Source organism: Engraulis encrasicolus, chromosome 6, assembly GCF_034702125.1.
Source record: "Engraulis encrasicolus isolate BLACKSEA-1 chromosome 6, IST_EnEncr_1.0, whole genome shotgun sequence".
NCBI classification, from domain to species: Eukaryota; Metazoa; Chordata; class Actinopteri; order Clupeiformes; family Engraulidae; genus Engraulis; species Engraulis encrasicolus.
In genome coordinates, this window is record NC_085862.1 from 9,921,549 (window position 1) to 9,948,190 (window position 26,642).

General features: G+C 42.5%; 2 protein-coding genes across 2 annotated transcripts in view; one reads left to right on the forward strand and one right to left on the reverse strand.

The window, feature by feature from the left end:
• Window positions 1-927: 927 nt before the first annotated feature.
• The window catches only part of slc1a8a (solute carrier family 1 member 8a), a 43,605-nt gene continuing 17,890 nt past the window's right edge, over window positions 928-26,642 (reverse strand). The window contains exons 6-11 of the mRNA XM_063200561.1: window positions 15,912-16,011; window positions 10,583-10,816; window positions 9,075-9,269; window positions 4,051-4,185; window positions 2,811-2,916; window positions 928-2,436 (exon numbers count right to left, since the gene is read on the reverse strand). Of these exons, the coding sequence (XP_063056631.1) occupies window positions 2,278-2,436; window positions 2,811-2,916; window positions 4,051-4,185; window positions 9,075-9,269; window positions 10,583-10,816; window positions 15,912-16,011 (929 nt within the window). The 3' untranslated portion in view covers window positions 928-2,277. The remainder of the gene's footprint in view (window positions 2,437-2,810; window positions 2,917-4,050; window positions 4,186-9,074; window positions 9,270-10,582; window positions 10,817-15,911; window positions 16,012-26,642) is intronic.
• LOC134450665 (carbohydrate sulfotransferase 12-like) lies at window positions 20,542-25,275 on the forward strand. Its single transcript, XM_063200562.1, has 2 exons — window positions 20,542-20,645; window positions 23,222-25,275. The coding sequence occupies exon 2, from the start codon at window positions 23,277-23,279 to the stop codon at window positions 24,537-24,539; it is 1,263 nt and encodes a 420-aa protein (XP_063056632.1). The 5' UTR covers window positions 20,542-20,645; window positions 23,222-23,276; the 3' UTR covers window positions 24,540-25,275.

Below are 26,642 nucleotides of genomic sequence, written 5' to 3' on the forward strand. Positions count from 1 at the left end.
TTGTGTAGGTAGGTCTACCCTGCCCTACAAAGCAAAAAGGCAGTAACTGCATTGCTGTTTTAAATGAGTTACTATGACTTTAATGCCATATATATCAAAGTGTAAAGTTAAATAAAATGATTGATTTTCAAAAAAGGTGGTAATATAAAGTAACAAAACTGTCACATGCCAAAAATCTCCCAAAAACAGTTATACTAGATTGCAGTATCATTTTAAACTCAACTGACTCAGTTTTGAGCTCTGCGCAGTTACTGCATTTTTGCTTTGTAGGGCAGTACCAGTATGAAAGCTTTTGGATGAGGTAATGAATAGACATTCTATCCATAGCGGGGGTGAGTCAGGCATCTGATCACCTATTATTCCAGTGAGACTGTGTCTTTTCCAATTATCTGGATATCCGTTAATTAATGACACACACAGAAGAGAAAGTTAGGAACAGAGTTAGGAAGTCTACACTACGGCCAGACAAACCGGTAAACTTTGGTTGGAGTTCCTTTGTGTTGAAAGATATGGCCAGAGAAATGGAATGGGAATGAGAAATGGAAGAGAATGCAAGAGAGAGAATGAGAGAGAGAGAGAGAGAGAGAGAGAGAGAGAGAGAGAGAGAGAGAGAGAGAGAGAAAGAAGAAGAGAGTGAGCATGCCAGCATGCACTCTGTCAGCTGCAAACAGAAATGAGGGTGTGGTGTGGTGTGGTGTGGTGTGGTAACACTTGACTTGACGCCGATGTCATATGCATGTCATTACAGTGTCATAATAGTGTCATGACACAGTCATGGACAAGTCATAAACATTATGTCCATGTCATATGTCTTTGCCATAACCGAATGTCACTTAAGGCCAACAGTCATAACATGTTTATGATATGGACATAATGTTTATGACACATGCATAACTGTGCTGCCATGTCACTGTTATGCCACTGTAATGACATGTCTATGACACCAGCGTCAAGTAAAGTGTTATCGTGTGGTTGTGGTGTGGGTTGGAGAACACGGTACAGATCCCAGAGCTGAAGGTTCGAACCCAGAATAGCGGATAACTCCAGGAAAGCAAGCCGGCCAAGAGCAAGGCTGAATGAAGAGAGTAGTAACATACTGGGTGCGTTCCAATATGCGACCTTGCTTCCTCCACTTGCGCTTGTCTCCTCGTCCCACTCCTGGCCCCTCCTCCGTGGAGAAAACGATAAAGTTTCCCAGCTGTCAGCCTAGCCACAACAACTTTTGAGGGACTGTTTTTCATTCACCATCCTAATTGCAAATGAGAAAAAGACTCTACAATTGAGCTTTTGCAAGATATTGAAATATAATGCTGTTGTCAGTGATGTCATCATGACATATTACTTCCTGGTACGAGGAGAGAAGCAAGTGGAGGAGGCAAGTGGAGGAGGCAAGGTCGCATATTGCAACGCACTCACTGCTTCCTGAGGAGGAAGGATTGAAGGTCTCATCGCGAGGGTAGTCGTCCGCACTTTTCACATCACTTGAGAGGATGTCTGTCAAAAATGAGGTTTTAGGTTCCACGTCAGGTGGTGGGAGTGACATTAATACATCCAGATCAGTGTCCAACTCAGATACTTAACATCCAACAAGTGTAGCCCACAAAAAAACACACATGTAAAAAAAACAAAAAATCAGAAGAGAAAAAAAAAATCTGTTCATGAGTCATTTCAGCACTTTAGCCAAAGGCACGAAGGAGGGAGACTGCAGAGTCAGTCGCCCAGAAGTCACTGGACTGAGCCGGGCCGGGTCTGGGGTCCGTTTCTCGATTCTTGTCGTTGCTCACCGTCTTAAGACCGTCTTACCATTCCCTTGGATTTAGTGGGGAGCGTCGCTGTCGAGAGAGAGTTGAGTCGCTCTTACAAAGGACTTTGCTAACGACGATAGCAAAGACGCTTTCGAGAAATAGACCCCTGGTCGGGCTGGGTCTGATCGGGACGGCCAGCCCTGCCTGCATGATCCCCTTTGGCTGTGGTCATAGCTGGATTGGCCATATGGCATACAGGGCACTCGCCCGGTGGACTGTTGATGACTTTGGCCTGTTCCTCCTCTCAGTCTAGTGGTATCCAGTCCTCATGCCACTTCGTACAGCTGACCTGTCCGAGTCAGATTTCAATATTGCCACATTTTGCCTGTTGCGGTCAAAATAGCTCGTAATAAATAGATGACTTAAAAACGTTGCCACAGGCGTCATTGTCTCTCTCAATGCTTGGCAGACCGGACTTGGCCGAAAATGCCCGGCCTGTTTTTTTGGTCCCAGCCCAGTCCTGTCCGCGGGGTCAGACTTGGCAGATGTTGTAGTAGACGGTGGGCCTCTCGATCACCGTGTCTCCAAACACCTCATACACACTGTCCTTGCTGGCTAGGAGCGGCACCTCGGTCCCAGATACGTTCAGGTCCTGGAGGTTATGGGAGTTTGGAGGGTTGCCATTGGCAGCCTGCAACAGAGAGCGAGAGAGAGAGAGAGAGAGAGAGAGAGAGAGAGAGAGAGAGAGAGAGAGAGGGAGAGGGAGAGAGAGAGAGAGGGAGAGGCACGGGGATTAGATGTTGGCACGATATTTTGAACACACCCTTAGTCTGCATGCAACAAGAGCTACAGGGATCATAACATCACATTTAAGCGCATCCATTGGAACAACAAACTTCTGACAGCAGAACATTGGGTTTGACTACCAAAGGTAACATACTGGTGGTGTCCTTCAAGAAACCAATACTACTTAATACTCTCAACCCTCAAACAGTGAACGAAAACAACAGGCCGACTCCTAATAATACAATGTTTTTTACATGCTTGGTTCCTGATCTGAGGAACCTGACTCACCTCTGCGTCTGTCGGGAAGTCTTTTCGACACAAGTGGCCAATGATGCCCGCTGCTAAAGCATCTCCCAGCACATTGATCATTGTTCGAAAGCGGTCGCTGAAGAAAAAAAAAAGTAAACGGATTATTCAAGACATCAGCTTTCCAAATACAATTTCAGTTGTACATGCATCCCCCATATCCAGTTTCATTACTCGGACACAGGGGTGTCGTATAGGGGGGTAACGTGTGACTGAGTCACCAGGGCCCCGTGTATATGGGGGGCCCACACAGTCTGATTTATGTAGACATATGGCTGGCTGAGGGGTCCATTGGAGCTGACTGTACATAGGGCCCAACATCTGCGACTGGTTGATTCCGCCGAATCGGGGGGCAATCGCTATTCCGACATGCCGCTATTCCGACATGCCGCTATTCCGCCACTTTTTAGGGGTTAGGGTTAGGGTTAGGGTTAAGGTTGGGGATGTCGGAATAGCGGCATGTAGGAATAGCGGCGGACGGTGGAAAACGTGTCGGTATTCCGACAATAGACATTAACGTCGGAATAATAACGACATGTCGGAATAGCGCCACGTAACCGCCGAATCGGTACATATTCCCAAATCCACATGTCCCAGAGATAAATGGCCATAAAGTCATTACAATAATAATTACATGCATTGTTAAAGTTTGAAAGAATATTACTTGTGAATTTGGTGAATATCAATATAGAAACCATATCTTTTTAAATAATGGGTTAAAAAGTGGTAACAGGAAGGACACTGTAAAAGTCACCATCCCCAAAAGTCCAATAAAGTAACAACATTTTTACTTCTTATTTTTACTTCTTCTTTTATTCAAAATAGTACTTCTTTTTATGTGGTGAAAATCCTTTATCTGTGAGTGATGTAAGCTCCTAGAAATTGTGTAATTTGGGCAATGTACCATTATTTTACAGGGGTTTCTTTATCTCAGTAACAGAATTGACATTAACTCAGGGGACACTGCAAAATTATTTAAAAAAATATAAATATTGCACTTATGCATGTTGACAACATTGCTAACTGCTACATTACACCTAGAACAACATAACAATGTGAAAATAATGTGATTTCATCAATAATTAACAAATAAAAGACACCTTGAAAGATAACTTTTTACTGTGAGGGACAGGGAATATGTACCGATTCGGCGGAATCACCCAGCTACGCCCCTGTTCAGACAAGAGAGGAAAGCTCACGATGGAAAACTTACAGGATCCAATCAATGGCCACGATGAGGGTGATGTCATCGGGGGGAAGCCCCACGGATGTCAGCACTATCACCATGGTGACGAGGCCAGCCTGGGGGATTCCGGCAGCACCGATGCTGGCAGCTGTAGCGGTGATGCTGAGAGGATAGGTGAGAAATTGAAGAGGGGAGAGAGAGAGACTTTATTAATCCCCAAGGGGAAAATTGAGTGCCACCTGGCCATACACACAATACATAACAGGAAGACAGGACAAATACATAATAAATAAAAGCTAAGAAATAAACAAAAAAACAGTCAATCATATAAACTCACAAAGAATCTCAACAACATGATAAAACCATTAAAAAGTCACTCAGCAGGTGTTGTTAAAAAATCTGATACAGTATATCACGAAAGTGAATACACCCCTCACAGTTTTTCAGATTTTTGAGTATATCTTTTCATAGGAAAGCATTACAGAAATTTCACTTTGACACAATTATTAGTGACCTTTTAACAACTTATTTAACCGCTTAAATTTCTTTTTCACTCAGAAAAAAACAAAATACAGCCATTAATGTTTGAACATGTACTCACAAAAGTGAGTACACCCCAGATTAAAATCCGGTAGAGAAGGGGCTGTGTTTGCTCGAATCGTCTCGAAATGAAACGAAATGAAAAGAGCTGAAAAGGGAGGTCATCAGTGTGCGTTTCAACCTTTCTTTGCATTGAACTTTTACATTTTGAGTCTGCATCTGGCTTAAATAGATTGGTGTGAGATTTGAATGCAATCCTATGGAGCATATCTTAACCTAACCTCAACCTAAATGCAGCATCACATGCCAAGTGCGAGGAATTTGCTAGATTTTTTAATAAAAAGATTGCCGACATTAGAGAAGGCATCCAAGGTGGAAACGCAGCAACCTCTGTCGCCCACTCAGGCGATACACCGAGGGGAGGGTTAAACCCCCCTAGGAGACCTGAGAGCTTCCAAAAGTTGTGTCCAATTACAGAGGACGACCTCTGTAAAATAGTCAGGGAAAGTAAGCAGTCTACCTGCAGCCTTGACGCGATCCCCACATATCTGCTAAAAAACGTACTTGGTTGCTTAGCAGCACCTTTACTGCAAATTGTTAACACCTCTATGCTTACAGGCATTTTTCCAAGCTCATTCAAAACAGCCATGGTAAAGCCACTCCTAAAAAAGACAAATTTAGATCAGAATTCTTTAAACAATCTACCGACCTATATCAAACCTCCCCTTTATAAGCAATGGTACTAGAAAAGTTGTATTTAAACAGCTTAATCAACATCTGGCTGGGAATGATATCTTGGAAAAATTCCAATCAGGCTTCAGAGCCAACCATAGCACCGAAACAGCACTAACCAAAATAATAAGTGATCTTAGGCTCAACAGTGCCGCAAACAAAGTTTCAGCACTTATCCTCCTCGACCTCAGTGCCGCCTTTGACACGATAGACCACAACATACTAATTGACCGCCTTGAATCTTGGGTAGGCTTGTCCGGTCACGTCTTAGAGTGGTTCAAAACATATATTACAGGAAGACAGTTTTTTGTCACCATCGGAGAATACGTCTCCAACAAGTATGATGTGCCTTTTGGAGTTGCTCAGGGTAGTTGCTTGGGCCCTCTCCTCTTCTCTCTCCATCATCAGAGAGCACAATGTTGATTTTCATAGCTATGCCGATGACACTCAACTATATATCTCTGTCGAGCCTAGCCAAACCACTGCCATTCATGCCTTGACTAAATGCATGTCTGCCATTACAGATTGGAGATGAACAGTAACTTCCTAAAATTAAATGAAGATAAAACTGAAGTGTTGCTCATTGGGCCTAAGAAAAAAACGTTGCAAAACTCCACTCAAGCCTAGGTGACCTAAGCATACACATTAAAGATAAGGTTACTAGCCTAGGTGTGGTCATAGACTCGGATTTGAGCTTTGAGCCTCACATCAACAAGATAACAAAATCTGCTTTTTTTCCATCTTAGAAATGTCAACAAAGTGCGCGGCTTGGCCCCCCGACAAGACGCTGAGAAACTTATTCATGCCTTTGTCACCAGTAGGATAGACTACTGCAATGCTCTTTTCTCTGGTCTCCCAAAAAAATTAATTGACAAATTGCAACTCATTCAAAATTCTGCGGCAAGAATCCTAACAAGAACCAGAATGAGAGAGCACATCTCTCCTGTCTTGGCAGACCTGCACTGGTTACCTGTCTCATACAGAATCGACTTTAAGATTCTGCTCACAGTATTTAAAGCATTAAATGGACTTGCCCCTAGCTATATCTCAGACATGCTCTCTTTTTATGCCCACTCAGGTCCACTGATGCCAAGCTGCTAAGGACCCCCACCCCCCCGCAGAAGAAGATCGGCGACGCCGCGTTTGCCTGCTATGCGCCCAAGAGATGGAACACCCTCCCCATCGAGATCCGATCAGCCACCTCCGTCGACTCCTTTAAGAAGCAGCTGAAGACCCACCTCTTCATCCTTGCCAACTCCTAGCCGCCAAGACGTCATAGTGTCCCAGCCGCCGCAGCGCCCTTACTACTCGCAATCCAGCCCTGGCAGGGGGCTCCCCTAGGTGGCCGCTGGTCTCTGCCTGAGGTTTCTTCCTGACTACAGGGGGTCTTTTTTCTCAGACCTCACTGAGCTTTTTTTCCCCCTCACAAACTATGAATCAAGCGAAAGGGAGTTTTTCCTCACCACTGATGCCACCAGGGGCCGCACCTGAGCGCCCAATCTCTGTGTGACTATCTATGACTTATGATAGGCCCAGCCACTATGGACCTTACACATCTAAGAATCCTGGTCCTAACCTACGTTGACCTTATGACTCTACATTCTCTGTCTATCTCTTCTTCCTCTGCCTTCCTGCTTTTTCTGCCTCTCCTCTATACCTCTCCTTTTAAATCTATCTCTCCTCTCCTTTTAAATCTATCTCTAACGATGTTTTTTCCCATTTGTTAAGCACTTTGAGTTACATGCCTTGTATGACACAGTGCTATACAAATACAATTATTATTATTATTATATTATTATTGATCTGCTTCAGTAGTCACAGTGCATGTTGACATGCATGTTTCTTTTAGGTGTATTTCAGATTGCCAATGTTGACAGCATTCATGCATCCCCAAACCACTTCAGTCCCACTACCATGCTTGGCTATTGAGAGGATACACTTTTTTTTGTAAAACTCACTTGTTTACCACCACACATGCTTGACACCATCTAAAGCAAATGTGTTTATCTTGGTCTCAAGAGAGATGAACAGACCAAGGATATGGATCACTGGAAACCATGTTGTGTGATCTGAAGAGACCAAGAGGAACAAATATACTTTAGATGGTGTCAAGCATTTGTGGTGGTAAACAAGTGAATTTTACAAAACAAGTGTATCCTATCAAAAGCCAAGCATGGTAGTGGGACTGACATGGTTTGGGGATGCATGGATGCTGTCAACATAGGTAATCTGAAATACGCCTAAAAGAAACATGCATGTCAACATGCACTGTGACTACTGAAGCAGATCATGATATTCTCCATAGGATTGCATTCAAATCTCACACCAATGTATTTAAGCCAGATGCAGACTCAAAATGTTAAAATTCAATGCGAAGAAAGGTTGAAGGTACACTGATGACCTCCCTTTTCATCCCTTTTCATTTCGAGACGATTCGAGCAAACACAGCCCCTTCTCTACCGGACTTTCATCTGGGGTGTACTCACTTTTGTGAGTACATGTTCAAACATTAATGGCTGTATTTTGTTTTTTTCTGATTGAACAAGAAATTTAAGCAGTTAAATATGTTGTTAAAAGGTCACTAATCATTGTGTCAAAGTGAAATTTCTGTAATGCTTTCCTATGAAAAGATATACTCACAAATCTGCAAAAACTGTGAGGGGTGTATTCACTTTCGTGATATACTGTAGCTGCAGGAATAAAATATCTTCTAAACCAGAGCCGTCTAATAAGAGTTGCGCAAACCGGGGACCAGGAAGTCGGTTGGTGATGTGATTCGTGTAGATTAAAATGTTTCTTAACAGTAAACTTCTGTTCGTTGGAAACTAACACAGAACCATCACATACCAAACAAAGATTAAGTACAAACAAACTACATTACCTTTACGACATTTTCTGTGTTCTGCGGCCACCTCCTAGAACTAAGTAACTTCTAATAGAACTAAAGTCAATGGGGATTTCCATGTTAACGCTCCGTGAGGCTCCATGAGAGCCGCCATTGCTGTGGAAAGATTGGTCCATAGAGGTCTATGGGAGTGACCTAACTCTGTTATTAGATGGCTCTGTTCTAAACCTTTCGGTGGAGCATCTAGGTAGGAGGAGCCTTTGGCTCCTGCCACTTTTTGTGATCAAGCTGAACAGATGTACGATTTTATTTTAACCCTTTAGAAGGACTGGACTGTCGAAAAGCCAAAAGGACTATCGCTTTAATGGCAATCTATAATTTCGTATCCTCTTTTGGTTAGTTGTTGCCCGCCTTTTCAATGTTTGTCTTTGATGTGTTGTTACAATAAAAAAAGAGGAGATGTGTATGACACTGGGTGGTTAGATATTAGGACTGTGTCATGCAGCCACAAATTAACACACTATGCAGTAAAAGAGCAAATCCACTTAAGACATCTAATAATAATAATAATAACTTTTTATAGCTCAATGCATTTAGTAATAATGAAATAAAATGAAAAAAATAAGAAAATGAAATGAATAGAATAGCGTAGAATAGAAAAAAGGACAAACAAAATGAAAGAGTTAGGGTCAAAACATGCTGAGCATTAATAAAATACTGAAATGGTATAAAATATAAAAAGAGTAGCATAGAACCACAAGAATCAACAAACGCAGACGTGGCCCCTGGTGTCAACAGCGGTAAGATGTATATGTATGTATGTACACTACAGTACGTATGTATGTACAGTATGTATGCTTGTATGTATGCATGTACAGTATGTACATTATGTCTAGTGTGTAGAGGAAGTGTGTGGCCAAAGTCTTTGTATTACCTTATGGTGACCAGCTGGCCAAAGTCGAGTTCGTACTCGTTGACCTGAGCGATGAAGATGGCGGCCACCGCCTCGTACAGGGCCGTGCCATCCATGTTGATGGTGGCGCCCACGGGCAGCACGAAGCGGGCGATCTGCCGATCCACATGACAGTTCTCCAGCAGACACTTCATGGTGATGGGAAGAGTTGCAGAGCTGTTGCAACGAAGGAGAGGAAAGGAAAAGCTGTGAAAAGCTATCCACGTCAAAGTAAAAGCCCTGGTCACGTCAAAGTAAAAGCACCGGTCAGTCAGTTCCTTGATTATGGTACGGTTGATCATAAATTATTACTTTTTATTTTTTATCTTATTTTATTTATTTATTTATTTTGGGGGGGTGGCCTTTATTACTATAGGAGAGTGTGAGAGTAGACAGGGAATGACTGGGAGAGAGAGATGGGGCAGGGTCGGGAAATGACCCCGGCCAGAGTCGAACCGGGGTCCCCGTGGGCAACGTAAGCCCAAATGTGGGGGGCTTAGCGCACTGCGCCACAGCACCCCCTGGTCATAAAAGTTAAGGAAAGGATAATGGAACATAATGTATTGGATCCTGTCTGTCTATCTGTCTGTCTCTATTCTACTTGAATGCAGTCTGTCTGTCTGTCTGCCTCTCTGTCTGTCTGTCTGTCTGTCTGTCTGCTGCTTGGATGCAGTGTGTCTGTCAGTATGTGTGTGTAGCTATGGATAGTGTTTGTGTGTCCATGTCTGTGTCTGTCTTTGAGGTGGCGAGGGCACTGACATAGAGGAGGTGGCGATACCCCTACTGACCTGGAGGAGGTGGCGATACCCCTATACTACTGACCAGTGTTGCCAAAAGAAAATCAGCCAAAGTCGCTATTGGCTCGCTGAAAAGTCGCTAGATGATGTCATGACGTTACATATGACGTCACAGCATCACACATGGTGTGCTGATCTACAGAAAGCATGCCCACATGCCTTCGTCCACAGTAGAAATGGGCGGTGCTAGCAACTTTTTGGAGATCAGAGCTAATCTGCAGCCCTGCTTAACTGTGGGAAACGCTTCTAACGGCAGCGTAGAGTCACAATTATGTTGAAAAACGATGAATTTGTCACAAAGTCGCCAGATGCACCAAAAAGTCGCTAAAGGCGCTAGATGAGGTTTCTAGTCGCCAGGGACGTCAAAAAGTCGCTAATCTAGCGTCAAAGTCGCTAAATCTAGCAACACTGCTACTGACTGACCTGGAGGAGGTGGCGAGTTACTCCCCTACTACTGACTGGACCTGGAGGAGGTGGCGAGGGCACTGACCTGGAGGAGGTGGCGAGTTACTCCCCTACAACTGACCTGGAGGAGGTGGCGAGGGCACTGACCTGCAGGAGGTGGTTAGGGCACTGACCTGGAGGAGGTGGCGAGGGCACTGACCTGGAGGAGGTGGCGAGTTACACCCCTACTGACTGACCTGGAGGAGGTGGCTAGGGCACTGACCTGCAGGAGGTGGCTAGGGCACTGACCTGGAGGAGGTGGCGAGGGCGATGACCATGGCCTGCAGGAGGCCCCTGATGAAGACGAAGGGGTTCTTCCTCGTCAACAGGAAGTAGAAGAGCGGCAGCAGGATGAGGCCGTGGACGAAGAGTCCCGCCAGCACCGTGATGCCGTACCAGCCCAGCTTCTTGCCCAGCGAGGACGGGTCGCTCATGTCCAGGATCTTGCCGGCCACCAGGAAGATGATGCCAAATGGGAAGTACCTGCCAGGAAAAACAAAGGTGTAAGGCAGTGGTTCCCAAACTTTTTTCCCTGCGCACCCCCTTGCACATTTCAATGTGGTTCGCGCACCCCGCAAGCAAATTTATGGTGTGCTGATGGCCACGCAAGTATGGATTTACTGCGCATTCACTGCACATTATGCACGATCGTTTTGGGGAATGCTCTTTTCCAATAGTCAAGGAGTTAAACTGCACTTCAGATGGACCCTTCCAGCATACAATTCACCATAAAATTAAAAAAAAATAATATTCGTTAATGCTAGATATAAAACACACATATCCACCATTGCTCTATTCAGCTCGCGCACCCCCTAATTGCAGGCCGCGCACTCCCAGGGGTGCACGCACCCCAGTTTGGGAAACCCAGGTGTAAGGTGCTGGATTTATGGCTCATTCTTTTGAAACTCGGCTGCCGGTAAACCAGAGGTTGTTCTCCCGACAACCGTTGTAAAAGCGTGTATACCCGGAGTATACCCACTTCTAAATTTCAGGGATTTCAGTATACCCACTTAAAATGGATTGATCCATTGTTTTGAATAGCACAAATATATACAGTATACCCACTTCAAAAAATGCTCAAATATACAGTATACCCACCATAAAAAAGTAGACCACACCACTGGACAATACAAACGTCTGAAAACACTAATGTTAAACGAACTCGGAGTACGGAGTTTCAAAAGAATGCACCAGTTGGCTCCAGTCTCTTTGGGGTGTGGGTTCGAATAATGAAAAGCTGGTTCTTTACCCTACTATACAGACACAGTCATGGACGAGTCATAAACATTATGTCAATGTCATAAACATTTCATGGTCTTGAAAAGTTGACATTGCTAGGGTTGTCTTTAACCATAGCCAAATGTTATTTAATGTCAACAGTCATAAAATGTTTATGACCTAGACGGACATAATCTTTATGATACGTCCATGACTGTGTCACGACACTGTCATGATACTATCATGTCATACCTATGATGCCGGCGTCAAGTAAAGTATCACTCTTTATTTCATTGTACCCGTTACAGTAATTATGTATAGTCTAACAACCTACACAGTAAACAAATGGGGTGATAACTTTCACTGAGTAAACTTGTATAACTCCAGATGGAGCATTTACAACACTGTGCATGTCTGTGTACTAAATGTGTAGTAAATATCATGTGAAATTAGATGTACGGCATGGAAACTTGGTTATGCATGGCCTGCCTGATACATTTGAAAGTTGAATGCATATGTATCTTCTCAGATTTTTACATACGCAACGATTCAGTAGGAAATCTACTGAAGTCTTAGTACTACATGAGGCCCCAAATTGTACCATGTCCTTGTACTAATTTTGTACAGAGGATCTGGAGCTTCATAATCAAGCATCAAGTGGGGGGGTCACTCTGTACCCAATCGCTGATGCTTGGTTGTAGCGTACAGTATGTAATATGTAAGGAGTAACGGCCGACGAGGTGTCCCGATATCAAGGGAAATAATGAACGAGGCGGAGCGTTCTAACAGCCCGACGGCGCAGTATTTATAAAGCACATTACCATACTCCCAAAAGACAGAGAAGAGAGACTGAAAATATTATACATAGATAACTATCACTATCACTAGGGTTGCCAACCGTCCCTTGAAATCGTCCCGTATTTAGAGATAAAAGTACAGGTTCCGTATTGAGCTGAAACGGACACGGGACGTTAAAATACATAAGAATGCAGGAAATTACATCTAAGAAATTCTAAATCGTTGCGGTGGAAACCCCCAGACCCCCTCCACAATGAAATGTCGCACATTTTTTTCCATTCACAGTTGGCAACCCTAACTATTACCAAAGGTGATAGTTCACTAGATCACTATCACCACACAGTGTCATTAATTGTCAGCCATGCTTTTTATATCAACTGTACGTATGTGGATACACAGTGAATATATGTGACAGAGGTGTTCCTGCACGGTTCGTCACCCTCGGGGATGCGAACCTGCCACCTAGTCAAATACATCTGTTCGGCAATGGGAGTCAAAGTACGAGACCGCTGAGCTAAAGGGCCCCTCCCATAGCCCAACGCTTCCGCACTGTATTGAGGCTTCGGGAGGGAGGTTTACTACACGTAACGTTCCACGCCACACTCTGCTAGTTGGCCTCGCTCTGTTACATATACTGTGTCATGTGTAAAACAGACAAACAGACAGACTGGTTATTGTGGCTAATCCGTTTGCTACTACATGGCTACGTAGTCTGGGTTTCAAAAGGCCGTCCAAGACCTTATTGTGGTTTTGGAAGAGGTAGAGTGAGTGGGTTCCCTCCTTGCTCTCCCTCTCTCCCCTGCCAGGCCTGTAATGGGCATGTGAAGTGCTTCACTCGAGCCAGGCTGGGCTTAGCCAGGACTACTAGAGTACTACCATGGCATCCAGCTACCGCGCAATGTTGCAGTGTTGCCAGATTGGGCTGTTTTCAGCCGAATTGGGCTGCTTAGTAAGGCCGTCTGCGGGTAGAAATGGGCAAAAAGGTAGTTTGGCGGGGGGGTTCTGCAAATGTATGGCCGTAAAAATCAATAGAATTCAAAATTGGCCGGAATTTAGTGCCTCGACGCAGGTTTTGATGCTTTTTTGGTGTGTAAATCATCGGTTTCATCTGCCAACCCTGCACACAAGGCATGGGCGGGTGTGGTGAGGGTGATGGGGACACCTGTGGCTCAGGTGAGATGGGGTAGGTCATTGGGGCTAAGCTCCAGCAATGGAGGAGGTACCCAACATAACACTCTGGCACTGCCTTCATCCTGGCACAGGGACACTGGAAGAGCAGACCACCTGTCGTGTCCTCACCTCACGCATGGTTGGACACTGACAGCCAGTTGGGGCCTTAATGGCTGCTTGGCTTGGAAGGGGAAGGTTTCAATTGCCGGTCCCCTGCTAGGCGATAGGCCAGATGAGGCAAACAATGAAGCTGACACTCTCTCAACATCCAAACTGCCAGCTAGCCCATTAGCTTAGCAAGGACAGTATAAAACTACAGTAGCTCTGAGTATCATGCTATGCAACGGGACACCTAAAGAAGACTCCAGTTTTCATGTTATGTTTATCCATGGGAAAGTAACACAAGTCAACTTTATGTGTGTCAGATAGTTTGCTTGTTGTTGTTTGTGTGAAAGCAGAGGGAAAAGGTAGGCTGTCACAATTTGTAAACAAACAAGCTCAAAGGCTTTTTTTTCTGTATGATTATGAAAGGCAAAACATTGGCACAACATTACAGCATGAAATGCCACGACTCATTGCGATGCAAAGTCAAGCATTTTGCAGTGGAAAATATAGAGATTACCCACAAGCTCAGGGATAAACCTTTAAAAAAAGAAAGAAAAAAATCTGCACTCACAAACTAAGTCTCATTATTTATTTATAGATTACCACCATGTCCATAAGCAAACGCGTTTAGGCTATCAAGCCTTCACCAGTACCACGCACTGATGAAGGCTTGATAGCCGAAACGTAATCTACAAACCCCAACTCCGATGAAGTTGGGACGTTTGAAAAACAGTGAATAAAATCAAAATGCTATCATTTTCAAAACATTCAATCTATTCATTAGATGGAGAATAGTGAAAAGACAACATATTAAGTGTTAAAACCGAGAAAAAATATTGTTTTGGGTGACATATGTACTCATTTCTAATTTGATAAATCCAACACGTCTCAAAACAGTTGGGACGGGGACAATAAATGGCAGCAAATGTCGAGGAAGACTAAAAACAAAACAAAAGACAACACTTAACAGTTAAATACATTAACCGATGAGATTATTTTATATAAAAAACAGTGTTGATTCCTATCTTGGACATGATTTCACCAGCTTAAATGGTGGGTGTATTCCTTGTCATGTATTGCAATGTTTTCTTTCTGTAGTGCTTACAGTGTGACAGGTCTTGACCAAAAACCCACCATTTTATCACCTGCTGGTCCTTATGATGGAGCCAAACTGTTAAAACATAGTAGAGAATGCAATTTTACCTTACTATGTGGCAGTAATCGAAGATCTCCCTTCAAAATATAATGCATGAGTGGCTTTTCATGCTGTTTAAAACCCATTTATACCATTCAGCACTGTATTTAACGCTACAGATGAGTGAGAACATCTTAACCAATGCACTACTGCACCCGCATGCCATCATGGAGGCTGACTTTTGAAGTTAGCACTAACACAAGTTGGATGGTCCATTTTCACTGTAACACAGGATGTGCAATGCTCTATTATTGTCAAAAAGAATGGACTTCTGCTGACTTCTGTAAGCAAAGGACCGTTTCCCATGTCTTCTGGGTCTATTTCAAGTGAGCTCAGGTGCTTAGGATAATGTTACACCCCTGTATCATTTGCATGCATTAAGCTTTCTTAATATGGTCAATTTTCAATAGCTCTAATTCCTGGAGTGCTAGAGTGAGACTACAGCCAATATATATTTCATGATGTCATGAACCTATACAATGATTTTATTAACAAAAATATGTCTTATATACACTCAATCGTGGTAAATCAAAGGGAATTCAAAAATGTATGTAATAACTATGGTAATTATTCCCTTTGCATCTTTAATTCTGAGTGACTCAGCCTCTCTGTGATGATCTTATACCTAGACACCTATATTGTCCGTCAGTACAATTAATTTTGAAATGCTCTTCTTTGTTGTTTTATCTTATTTGGATGTTTACTAAATTTCACTGATCCCCGTCCCAACTCTTTTGAGACGTGTTGGATTTATCAAATTAGAAATGAGTACATATGTCACCCAAAACAATATTTTTTCTCGGTTTTAACACTTAATATGTTGTCTTTTCACTATTCTCCATCTAATGAATAGATTGAATGTTTTGAAAATGATACCATTTTGATTTTATTCACTGTTTACCAAACGTCCCAACTTCATCGGAGTTGGGGTTTGTACTGTAAATAAATAATGAGACTTAGTTTGTGAGTGCGGATTTTTCTTCTTTCAGTTGATACCTTTTATCACATATTTTTTCCAAGAAGTTGAGCGCGTCCTCGGACAAAACTAAACCTTCAAAACTCTGCAAAGTAAAAGCAGTGCCACTGACTTACCACACAGCTGCGTTGATGATCTTCATGACGCATTCGTTGATGCACTGGCACACGTTGACCAGTGGTAAACCCCTCTCTCCCATCTTGCCCAAGAGTAGCCCTGAGGGAGACATGTAGAGACCAGTCAGGGCCTTTTGACAGCACACATCTCTCTTCTGCACACTGGTTTTGCACCGGCTATTCATTTCATTACATGTGACACGAATGTGTCTCTATGTATAGGCAGTGGCGGAATAATTGCACACAGAGCCCCTGGGCAAGACACTTATGGGGCCCCCTATACAGCTTGCCAAGCTCACTATAGGGCCCCCACCACCAACACGGGAGGGCCCTGGGCCCAGGGGCAAATGCCCTGCTTGCCCTCCCTATAGCTCCGCCCCTGTGTATAGGACAAATACATCCTTTATTACATTACATTGCATTACATTACATTGCATTTGGCAGACGCTTTATAACCAAAGCGACTTACAAACGAGGACATAATCATAGCCAACATCACTAGTAGATACAAAGTGCACAGGAAATATACAGAACAACAAGTGAAGATGCAAAGAAGGGTTAGTTCAGGGTTGTTGTTTTTTGTAATGTAGAGTACACACACACACACACACACACACACACACACACACACACACACACACACACACACACACACACACACACACACACACACACACACACACACACACACACACATTGTGTCAAGAGTCTGGCCTGGTCTACTAGATAGTCACGAAAGAGGAGAGCCTTTACTTGCTTCTTGAAGGCTGCAAGAGATGTGCTTAGTCTTGCTGCCTCTGGATACATCCATCCTTGTATCGGAGGCATTAGGTAAACCATATGCCCAATGTAGTCTAAACTTGTGAAGGAGTGACCATCACTAAAGTATTCTGACTGTCACACTAACAAGCCTAGTTCTTTGGTGTAGTGGGCAGAGTCCCAGTTTGACACCCCCAGAAAGTCTCCCTATGTCTAATTCCTGAAACATAGTGCTCGAGCTGGTAGACAAAAGTGCCATTTGAGAAGCACTCGCCGTGTGAAACATCAGCTTGCTCACATGAGTCACATAACTTGTTGTCAGTGTTGCCAGATGTGTTTGACCAAATCCTGCCCAAAAGGTTCTCAAAAAATGCCAAAATGTGCTAAATTCCCGCACAAATTACATTGACTTCTATGGGCCCAAAACGGCTGAAAAAAACGCCAAATGGCCAATTTTTCCGGTTTTTCCCTGCAGACGCTCATCCCAAATAGCCCAATTGAGCGGGCACCCGCCCAATCTGGCAACACTGATTGTTGTGGCCTATATGAAGAAATTATGATATTAAGGGAAGGTTGTGCATTTTCCTCCAGAATTAGAAGGGGGTCATTTACAAACATATTGCAACGGAGAATCATTCATATTCTGCTGGCAGGCGATGTGCACCGCTTTGCACTCAGTGAGAGCACTGGAAGACCACGGGTCTACTGATTCTTGCTTTGCAATCATTTAAATTGGGTGAACTCTGGCACTCTTTCAATGAAGCTGACTGCGTTGTGCCTTGACGTTAAAAAGTTGCCATTGAACCATAAAGAGCATGATTCACCCCAATGGTTTTAGTTATTATTTATCGATGTTTAGATTCTTTCCTGCACATGATGCTGAAATGGCTGATACATAATACATACTAATGGTTGATACATACAGTAATGTCTGTCTGGTAATTTGAAATTTACTTGGTAGGCTTATTGATAAATTGCCTTGACAGGTTATGAGGAGACCAAGGTGGCGTTTGGGCAAAAAAAAGGTTGCGAACCACGGGCATAGATGGACGCATCTGTTGTCCACCTGTCGGACTTGCGTATCTTGTTTTTGTCTTCTTTTACTGCACGCCTTGCGCGGCTATTATTATTATGCTTTTTGTCTTCTCTCTTTTTTGCATTTTTTTTAATCTCTTTGTGAAGCACATTGAATTGCTTCCATGTATGAAATTGCCTTGCCTTGCCTTGCCTTGCCTTGACGCACCCGATTGTACAGGAATGGGGAGGATTCTTTTCTAATCTGTGATTGACTTTGTCTGTCTTCTGCCCTTACGTGCAGCAACAAAACAAAAACAAAGCCGCTAGATGCGACTCGGATAAGAATGTTCAGCCGACGTGAAGTTACAGTTTAACACGTGAGTGCATGACAGTAGTCCACCACACCCCAACAACAGCAGTTCATTTTTGTGAGAGAAGTGCAGAGGAGGAATACAACAGGGAGACAGAGAAACTGTGAAGTTCATGCCTTCAGCATCCCCCGGTTTGGAGAAAAAACAGTCATTAATGGTGATGCCCTTACAGATGATGAGAAAAAAAAGTATACTCCAAACTAGGTGGTTTGCACCACAGGGATAGTTATCCCCACTGTACCTTTGGAGGAAAACTGCTGAGGTACAATTCTCAGTGGGAAAAAAATATGAAAGCCTGAGTTACTTGCCATCTGAGGATGCAACTAACAGCGTTTTCACACCTGGTCCCTTTCAGCCACCTAAGCGAACTCAGAGTAGTGACTCAGCATTTTTGCCGCATATGTGAACGCTCCAAAGCGTACCCAGACCCCTCGGAAGCGAACCGTACTGAGACCTTGGTTGACGTGGTCTCAGTTCGGTTCGCTTATGAGTTCTGACAAGTTACACTTGTGATTACAGTAGCTGTAATCTCTTAAGGAGGGCTCTAGAGTGATAAAAAAGAAGAGTGACACACCATAAAAGCCTAACAGGACCAGAGAGATCAGCAAGTTCTTTATTTAATACACTCACAATAAGTGACAATAAGTTCATAATAAGTGAACCGACAACAAAAGGATTCAGTTCTGTTTTTGTTCATGAAAAAAACAGAACTGAGTCCTTTTGCTGTCCGTTCGCTTTTTGGTCCACTTAAAGAGGACTGAGTTTGGTTCACTTAAAGGGGACCAAGTGTGAAAACCCTATTATTGTGCCACTTGCCTATGCTGTATTAAAGTAAATAGTCAAACTTTAGCTTTGTTCCAAAGCTCTTGGAAGAATGTTTCACTGATTCTTGAGAAAGTGTCTAAAACAAGTTGTCATGTTGACAGAAAAAGAAACTTTAAGCGAATTACAAAACAATATGGTATATCCTCTAAGGTCTTGGCTTTTCAGAAATGCACAAGGCCAATCTCCCCATTTTGTAGGGTTTTTATTCTCCAGAAATCAGGCTTTTCTCCGATCATACCTTGTTTTTGTCAACACCGTCAGACAGACACAATTAGGACATGCACCGTCTGGTATAGCACATCTTTTGAATCTGAGTCATATGTGTGTGGGAGTGCATTTTTTATTTTTTTGTGAAGCACATTGAGTTGCACCTCTGTAGCCTATGAAATGCGCTATACAAACAAACTGGCCTTGCCTTGCTATTTTTGCCAACATGTTTGTTCTACCCAGTTTCTGGCCTCCTAATGAGAGAGAGAGAGAGAGAGAGAGAGAGAGAGAGAGAGAGAGAGAGAGAGAGAGAGAGAGAAAGAGATAACTGATGCCAGTCATCTTTTCAGGGTGTGTCACACATTTTCTTGGTCATAAAGAAGAGGCAAAGTTGAAAAAGTTTAATTCAGCCATTAAATCGCAGAGTAAAAAAATATGCAGCAGCTAGTCATAGCTAAATTAAGCTAATTAAAAAGAAAATGTGAGTCACCACAGAAATATCAGTATTACATACATGGTAAGGGTCAAGCTTGCTTAGGCCTATGTAATTTAATTTTCAATAAACAGCACATTTGTGGAGACAGATCATTGCATTATGTGTTTTCTAATGGTTGAGGAGCAGTTGATGACAGTGACAGACCGCGAGTGCTTCACCAAAACTGACAAAGTGCTGAATACTGTTCTGGAATGCCAGTGTGTCTGTCATTATGATTGATCACAAGCATCACTGTAGCCAGGCCCTGCCCTCCTATAGTGGCGCAACACTATTGTAGGCCAAGAGCAATACAATACAATATGATGGTAATCAGGCTGGCATCACTAGTCTGTGCCTGGAATCAAGATGTACCAGTGAGGATATGTGTTGACTCCTCTTTTGTTATGCTATGCATACGAGGAATGTAGTGTGAGGTAAAATACAATACAAGAGCTGCAATGGGAAAATCCCTTCAGAAGAACACACACATTCGTACGCACGCAGGCATGCACACGCGCACACACACACACACACACACACACACACACACACACACACACACACACACACACACACACACACACACACACACACACACACACACACACACACACACACACACACACACACACACACACACACACACACACCCCGCATGCACGCAGACACACAGCTCTTGGGTGCAGTAGCAGTAAGTCATCTTGATGTGGCATTTAAAAAAAAAAAAATAATAATTTTTGAAAACAGGGGCCCACGAGGGTGCAGGGCCCACCGGCAAATGCCCGGTATGCCAGATGGCCAGTCCAGCCCTGTGTTCCTACGTCCTTTTCCTCTTGATTTACAGCACATTCGGCATTCAAAGTCCACACACACACACACACACACACACACACACACACACACACACACACACACACACACACACGCACGCACGCACGCAAACATCTCTACCCAGGCTCTGCCCTCCTAATGAAGCAACACCTTTGGCTCTGAAACATTATCTGAAAGTCCATGAAAATCAGGCAAGGCTTGCTCATCGCTTTTCAGCTGACACTGCTTGGAGTGCATCGCAAAAGAGAGGTAAGTTCATCTCACATATTTTAGCCTAAATGTTGACGTTTTTGGGAAGGGTGCTGTTGGGTTCAAGCAGAAAACTATAGGTAAGTGTTAGTGGATTTTGGTGTTGGACTATAAAATCTGTAGCTATTTAATTATTTAAATAGAGAGAGAAATTAATAGAGAGAATTTCATACAGACCAAGCAGAGGTATGAAAAGGAGGAAGGAACAGTCCATCCATTGTTTATTTGTACATATTTGCAGTATTTCCAAGCAATTTTCATGAATGTGCATATCATTTTCTTCTCAGTGTTTTCAGTACTTAAATTTATTGGATCAGAATTATTAGCATAGCTTAGTATAATCACTGGAAGTAAATGGGAACATTAGCATCAAGCCACAAGTGATCACAGGACGGGATTAAATAGCTGTTTTGCACTTTGATTAATTGTACATTAATTTTAAAGTTAAGTACTGTATTGAGAATGTTTTGTTTGTTCCCATAGACTTCAAGTTTTGTCAGAGGACGCGCTCAACTTCTTTGAAAAAATGAATGTCTTTGGGTGTGCGATAAAAGGTATCAACTGAAAGAAGAAAAATCTACACTCACAAACTAAATCTCATTATTTGTTTATAGATGACCACCATGTCCAAAAGCAAACGCGTTTCGGCTATCAAGCCTTCATCAGTGCGTGGTACCAGGCACTGTTGAAGGCTTGATATCCGAAACGCGTTTGCTTTTGGACATGGTGGTAATTTATAGCCTAAATAAACAATGAGACTTAGTTTGTGAGTGCAGATTTTTTTTTCTTTCAGTTGTTCCCATAGACTTGCATTGCTACGCTTAATTTCGCTATATTGTTAAACTAGGCAATGCAAACACGTAGACAAAAATGATATGCACATAAATGAATAATGCTTGGAAATAGGGCCTAGGCCTACTGTAAATATAAATGGTGGACTGTTCCTTTTAGACCAGTTCTACGTCAGTTTCGTGTGGCATAAGAACTGGGCACCCTCTCGACAACAAGGACAACAAGGTGTGGAAGTGTTGTTTTAAGGATGTAGCAAGCTCCAGCATTGTCACACATGAAGTATGAATTCAGGTTTATTCAGTGCTAGGTGATTTTAGGATACTGAAATTCGGGCTGGGTGATATCAGAAAAAGTTATATTTGGATTTTTCCCTCCAATATTTTCACTTTTTGAACAAAATCACTTTATTGTATTATTGTATTTGTATTTGTATATATTTTTTGTATTATTGTATTTGTACTATTTATTTATTTATATGTTTATTTTACAAATTTAATGAACAAAAATACAGTTTTTCTCAATTGGATTTGTACATTTCTCACAACAGAGTAATATTTTTGTTTAATTGTCACTCCCTGGTGTTACCTGTGCACATGATAAAATCAGTTTCTCATAGTTTTCAGCATATAGCAAATGCTTTCGTCCACCATGCAAATGGTTGTGTACAATTATCAGCTTTTTCGTACATTATCAATTGCTTTTGTCATATCACTCAAAAAGCTTTGTCACTGATGAAACTATCTCACCCCCAAAACATTTATGCCCTATGTCATAGTATAAGTCTTGACATGCAAAATGATTTACCAAGCTGTCATAATGTGTTAAGCACTGTATGGATTTTTTTCTATAAACATTATCTGAATTGGTAATTGCTCGCAGGTAAATATTGACTCTCTCTAATCAAAGGCAGTAAAAGGGAATACTATTTCAAAGAGAAAACAGGCATGCAATATAGCAATAGAAACTGTGCTGCATTACATTACTCTGTGCTTTATATGCCTATGCCCTGTATAATGATGCTACAAGCAGAATTACAACTTTTCCATAATTTCATGAGAGTAAGTGCACTTTATACAATATCAGTGTATTATTTCAAATTTATTTACTTATTTGCTTAACAGTTCTATATTTTTTTCACGTGGGCTTGCAAGACAAGTAAAAAGGTGTGATAGAGGGCGCGTTTTGACACCTCAACCAGAGTTTTTTGTATTTTGCAATGAGAATGTTTGTCAATAAATAGGCCATACTCTAAATGTTTATCGAGTCCAGTCTTGTCTGATCAATGTTACCTAAAGTCGAATGTATAACATTTCTCTTCCAATCTAAACAACATTTAGCGTCAGAAAAGATCCTCAGAAGTGTACTATTCAATTGACATGACAAATCAATTTGACTAGCTTGTCACACAATGACTAACCATTCTGATGGCACTGACACGTTCATTGAGACACAAATGTGCTTTTCAGAGACAAACTATAGGATTTTGAGCAAGAGAATGAACATTATGTTTTGCAAATTGTGAGAGAGATTCGAGAAATGCTACAAAGCAATTGAGAAAAACTGTAACAAGCTTTGAGGTTTCAGAGAACAAAATATGAGTTTCTCCTTGTTGTTTTTTGTCGATCAAATTGTCTAGGGCTGATGAAAAACTTTGTGCTGATGCAGGTTGTGATGAGATACATTTGCATGACTTTCTGTTCAGAGGCTTGTGGTCACCATATGTTTCTTTGTTACTGACAGTGAATTTTCAATTTCTCCTCCATTCTCCATCCCTCTACCTCAAGCCCATCGACAGGTTTTATAGGCCCTACTTTGACAGTCAGAGGATCATCAGAGAATATGGTGTCCAGGGAATTATGGAGCCTTCTGATCCTGTGGAGCATGTTCACTCTGCTTTTGATCGCCACCTACTGGAACGCTATGGGAACAGCCACCTTGGCCACACTGTACAGCGCCACATCTGGCACCCGTGCCGGAGAGCAGCTAGAGGGAGGTCCCCAGAAGACCCAGCCAGCAGACGAAGTGGCTTCCTTCCTGTCAGTCAGCGATGCCTTTGTCAACCAGTTCCTGGACGACATAAAGGACCCTACGGAGCAGCTTAGTGAGCAGCACCTGTCTGGGAACGCTCAGCACCAGCCCAACTCATCTAAGTCAGACAAAGTTCTTCTCAGACGTGAGTGGAAAATTCACTTGAGCCCTATTTCACAGAAGCTCAAACAAAGGCAAAAGGAGCGTAAAGAGAGGTTGCGTAGCATCTGCAGTGCCAACAGCACGTTTACGTTCCCCGGCAAGAATCGGAAGTTTGACGACATTCCCGTAAATGAATTGGAAAACTTCATTGTGGACGACCGTCACGAGATCATCTACTGCTTTGTGCCAAAGGTGGCCTGCACCAACTGGAAGAGAATGATGGCTGTGTTGAGTGAGAGACGGGTTGGTGGTGTGGTTTACCATGACCCCTTGAATATTCCCCACAACACGATCCACAAATACAGCCTGCAACTCACCTTTGACAAGTTCAAGAAGCGCTACGGCAGTTTCTCACAGGACATGATGAAGACCAAGCTGCAGAAGTACACCAAGTTCCTGTTTGTCAGAGACCCCTTCGTCAGGCTCATCTCCGCCTTCCGGAACAAGTTTGAGGAGAGAAATGACGTGTTCTACAAAACGTACGCCAGAGACATGCTTAAAAAATACGGAAAGTACCCCAATCCTCCAGCTTCATATCCAGAATCCTTGGTGTCTGGTATTAGGCCTAAATTCTCTCACTTCATCCAGTACCTCCTGGACCCCAACACAGAGAGGAGGCATCCTTATGACATTCACTGGAGACAGGTACACCGCATGTGCCACCCGTGCCAGATAAACTATGACTTTGTGGGCAATCTGGAGACACTGGACGAGGATACTGAGCACCTGCTGCGGATTCTGCGTGTGGACAATGTGGTCAATTTCCCTGTGAGTGGTCGAAACCAAACCAAAAACAGCTGGGAGCAAGAGTATTTCAACAAAATTCCTTACGAGTGGCGGAGACAACTCTACAAACTGTACGAAGTTGACTTCAGACTTTTTGGATATGACAAACCTGAGGGACTTCTATGATAAAGATAGAAAGAGTGTTGCATAAATAAATTAATGAAAACTACCTCTACTACAACACTGAGAAGAAGAATTATAATAATAATAATAATAATAATAATTACAGACTGTCTGACTGTCTGCCATCTGCAATATTAGGCAAAAAAACCTACAAATCAGATCTATATTGAAACTTCAGAAAAGATAGGTGTGGTATTGGTGTGTATTATTTTTGAAGTTGAATAGTGTATACTACAATATATACCCACTTTTTATCATAATACAAACATGCATGGGGGTGGTTCGTCTTTACAAAGTTTGAACATCTAAAAAGATTAATTGAATCATTGTATGGTGACCTGAGAAGATGAGTGGATGGTAGCCCCTTAATGCACGCCGTACCTCCTGTGGCACGCTGTAATAGACATTGAAAGTTAACTGCTATAGTACTACACTACTTTGACAGTGCACAGGGCCTTTAGTAATACATTACAACTTGGTCATTGCCATTCTGGTAACAGCTAATTTACAATGCCGTGTCTTAAGGGCTACGTAAACAACAAACACAGACAGCCCTTGAGATAAAAGGGGGATGATCGCAAATATGTGGGACAGGCATCGGTGTTCAGACTATTGCATGTGGCTGGGGAAAAAAAACTGTATAAATGGGGCATCTGTTTTCTGGATGGAATTCCTTGTGATTTTTTACATCAAGCTCCTTGTTTGAATTTGAATAAAAATCAGCAGTACATACACCTGAGTTGGCTGTCATGAGCACTATTTCCACAGCTCCTAAAAGCAAGTTCTTCTCACACACACAATTGGCCATTGTTTCACACACCATCACCTATACGGATACAACCTCGCCTGGAATTCCCAACTAGCCACTGAAACCACCAAACACCCCTTCTACTCTACTGCAACCCCCCCCCCGCCTTCACCTACTGACACTAGCGAGACCAAACTCATGCAAGATGATGCAAGATAAAAACAAGTATGCAAGACAAAACATCTCCACACCCCCAGCCTCACTGATGCAAATGACAACACCCGATGCAAAGCCCGATACGGTACAATAGCAAGCAGACGTCGCCATCCTCTGAACCGGTTCTTCACCTTTCTTCACCCAGATACAGAGCCCTATAGAAAACATCAGACATTTTGTTCCCTCAGCTTTTTCTGTACAGTTGTGACTGACAACTCTCACCACCCCATTTCTCATGAGAGTGGAACACTGCAAAGAAAAAAAAAAGAAATCTCAGCAAGCTTATTTTTCTAGTTTCAAGTAAAAACATATAGTCAGTCTAATTTTAAGTAAAAATCACGCAATAAATAGTCTTTTTAACTGGAATTTAGAACTAGAAGTGAGACTATTTATACTTGTTTTCGAACATTTGTCAATGGGGCAAGATATTTTTTACTTTATTAGATTGTTTTACTCGTTTCAAGCAAATATTGCTTATAATAAGTAAAAAAATATCACCAAGTAAAAATATCTTGCCCCATGGAGAAATGTTTGAAAACAAGTATAAATAGTATATTTATACTTTTTTTTAAAAATCAGTTATTGCGTGATTTTTACTTAAAATAAGACTGGCTAGATGTTTTTACTTGAAACTAGGAAAATAAGCTTGCTGACATTTCATGTTTTGCAGTGAAGGGAAAGGACTCGCTACATGATGATGTAGGGGTGTCAAACTCAAATAGGCAGAGGGCCAAAATGAAAATCTGGAGCAAAGTCGCGGGCCAAACTAAATATATATATGTGCATTCCAATATGCGACCTTGCGTCCTCCACTTATGCTTGTGGCCTCGCTCCGCCTCCTGGCCCCTCCTCCGTGGTGAAAACAATAAAGTATCCCCGCTGTCTGCCTAGCCACAACAACTTTTGAGGAACTGTTTCTCATTCACCATCCCAATTGCAAATGAGAAAAAGACTCTACAATTGAGTTTTTGCAAGATATTGAAATATAATGCTGTTGTCAGTGATGTCATCATGACATATTACTTCCTGGTACGAGGCCACAAGCACAAGTGGAGGACGTAAGATCGCATATTGGAACGCACTGCACCCTAGGCACTTTTACAACTCATAAGAATGCATTTATTATTTTTCATTTTATTCAA

Coding starts and splice junctions, on each gene's coding strand:
- LOC134450665 (XM_063200562.1), top strand. CDS start 23,277: ATGGTGTCCAGGGAATTATGGAGCCTTCTGATCCTGTGGAGCATGTTC.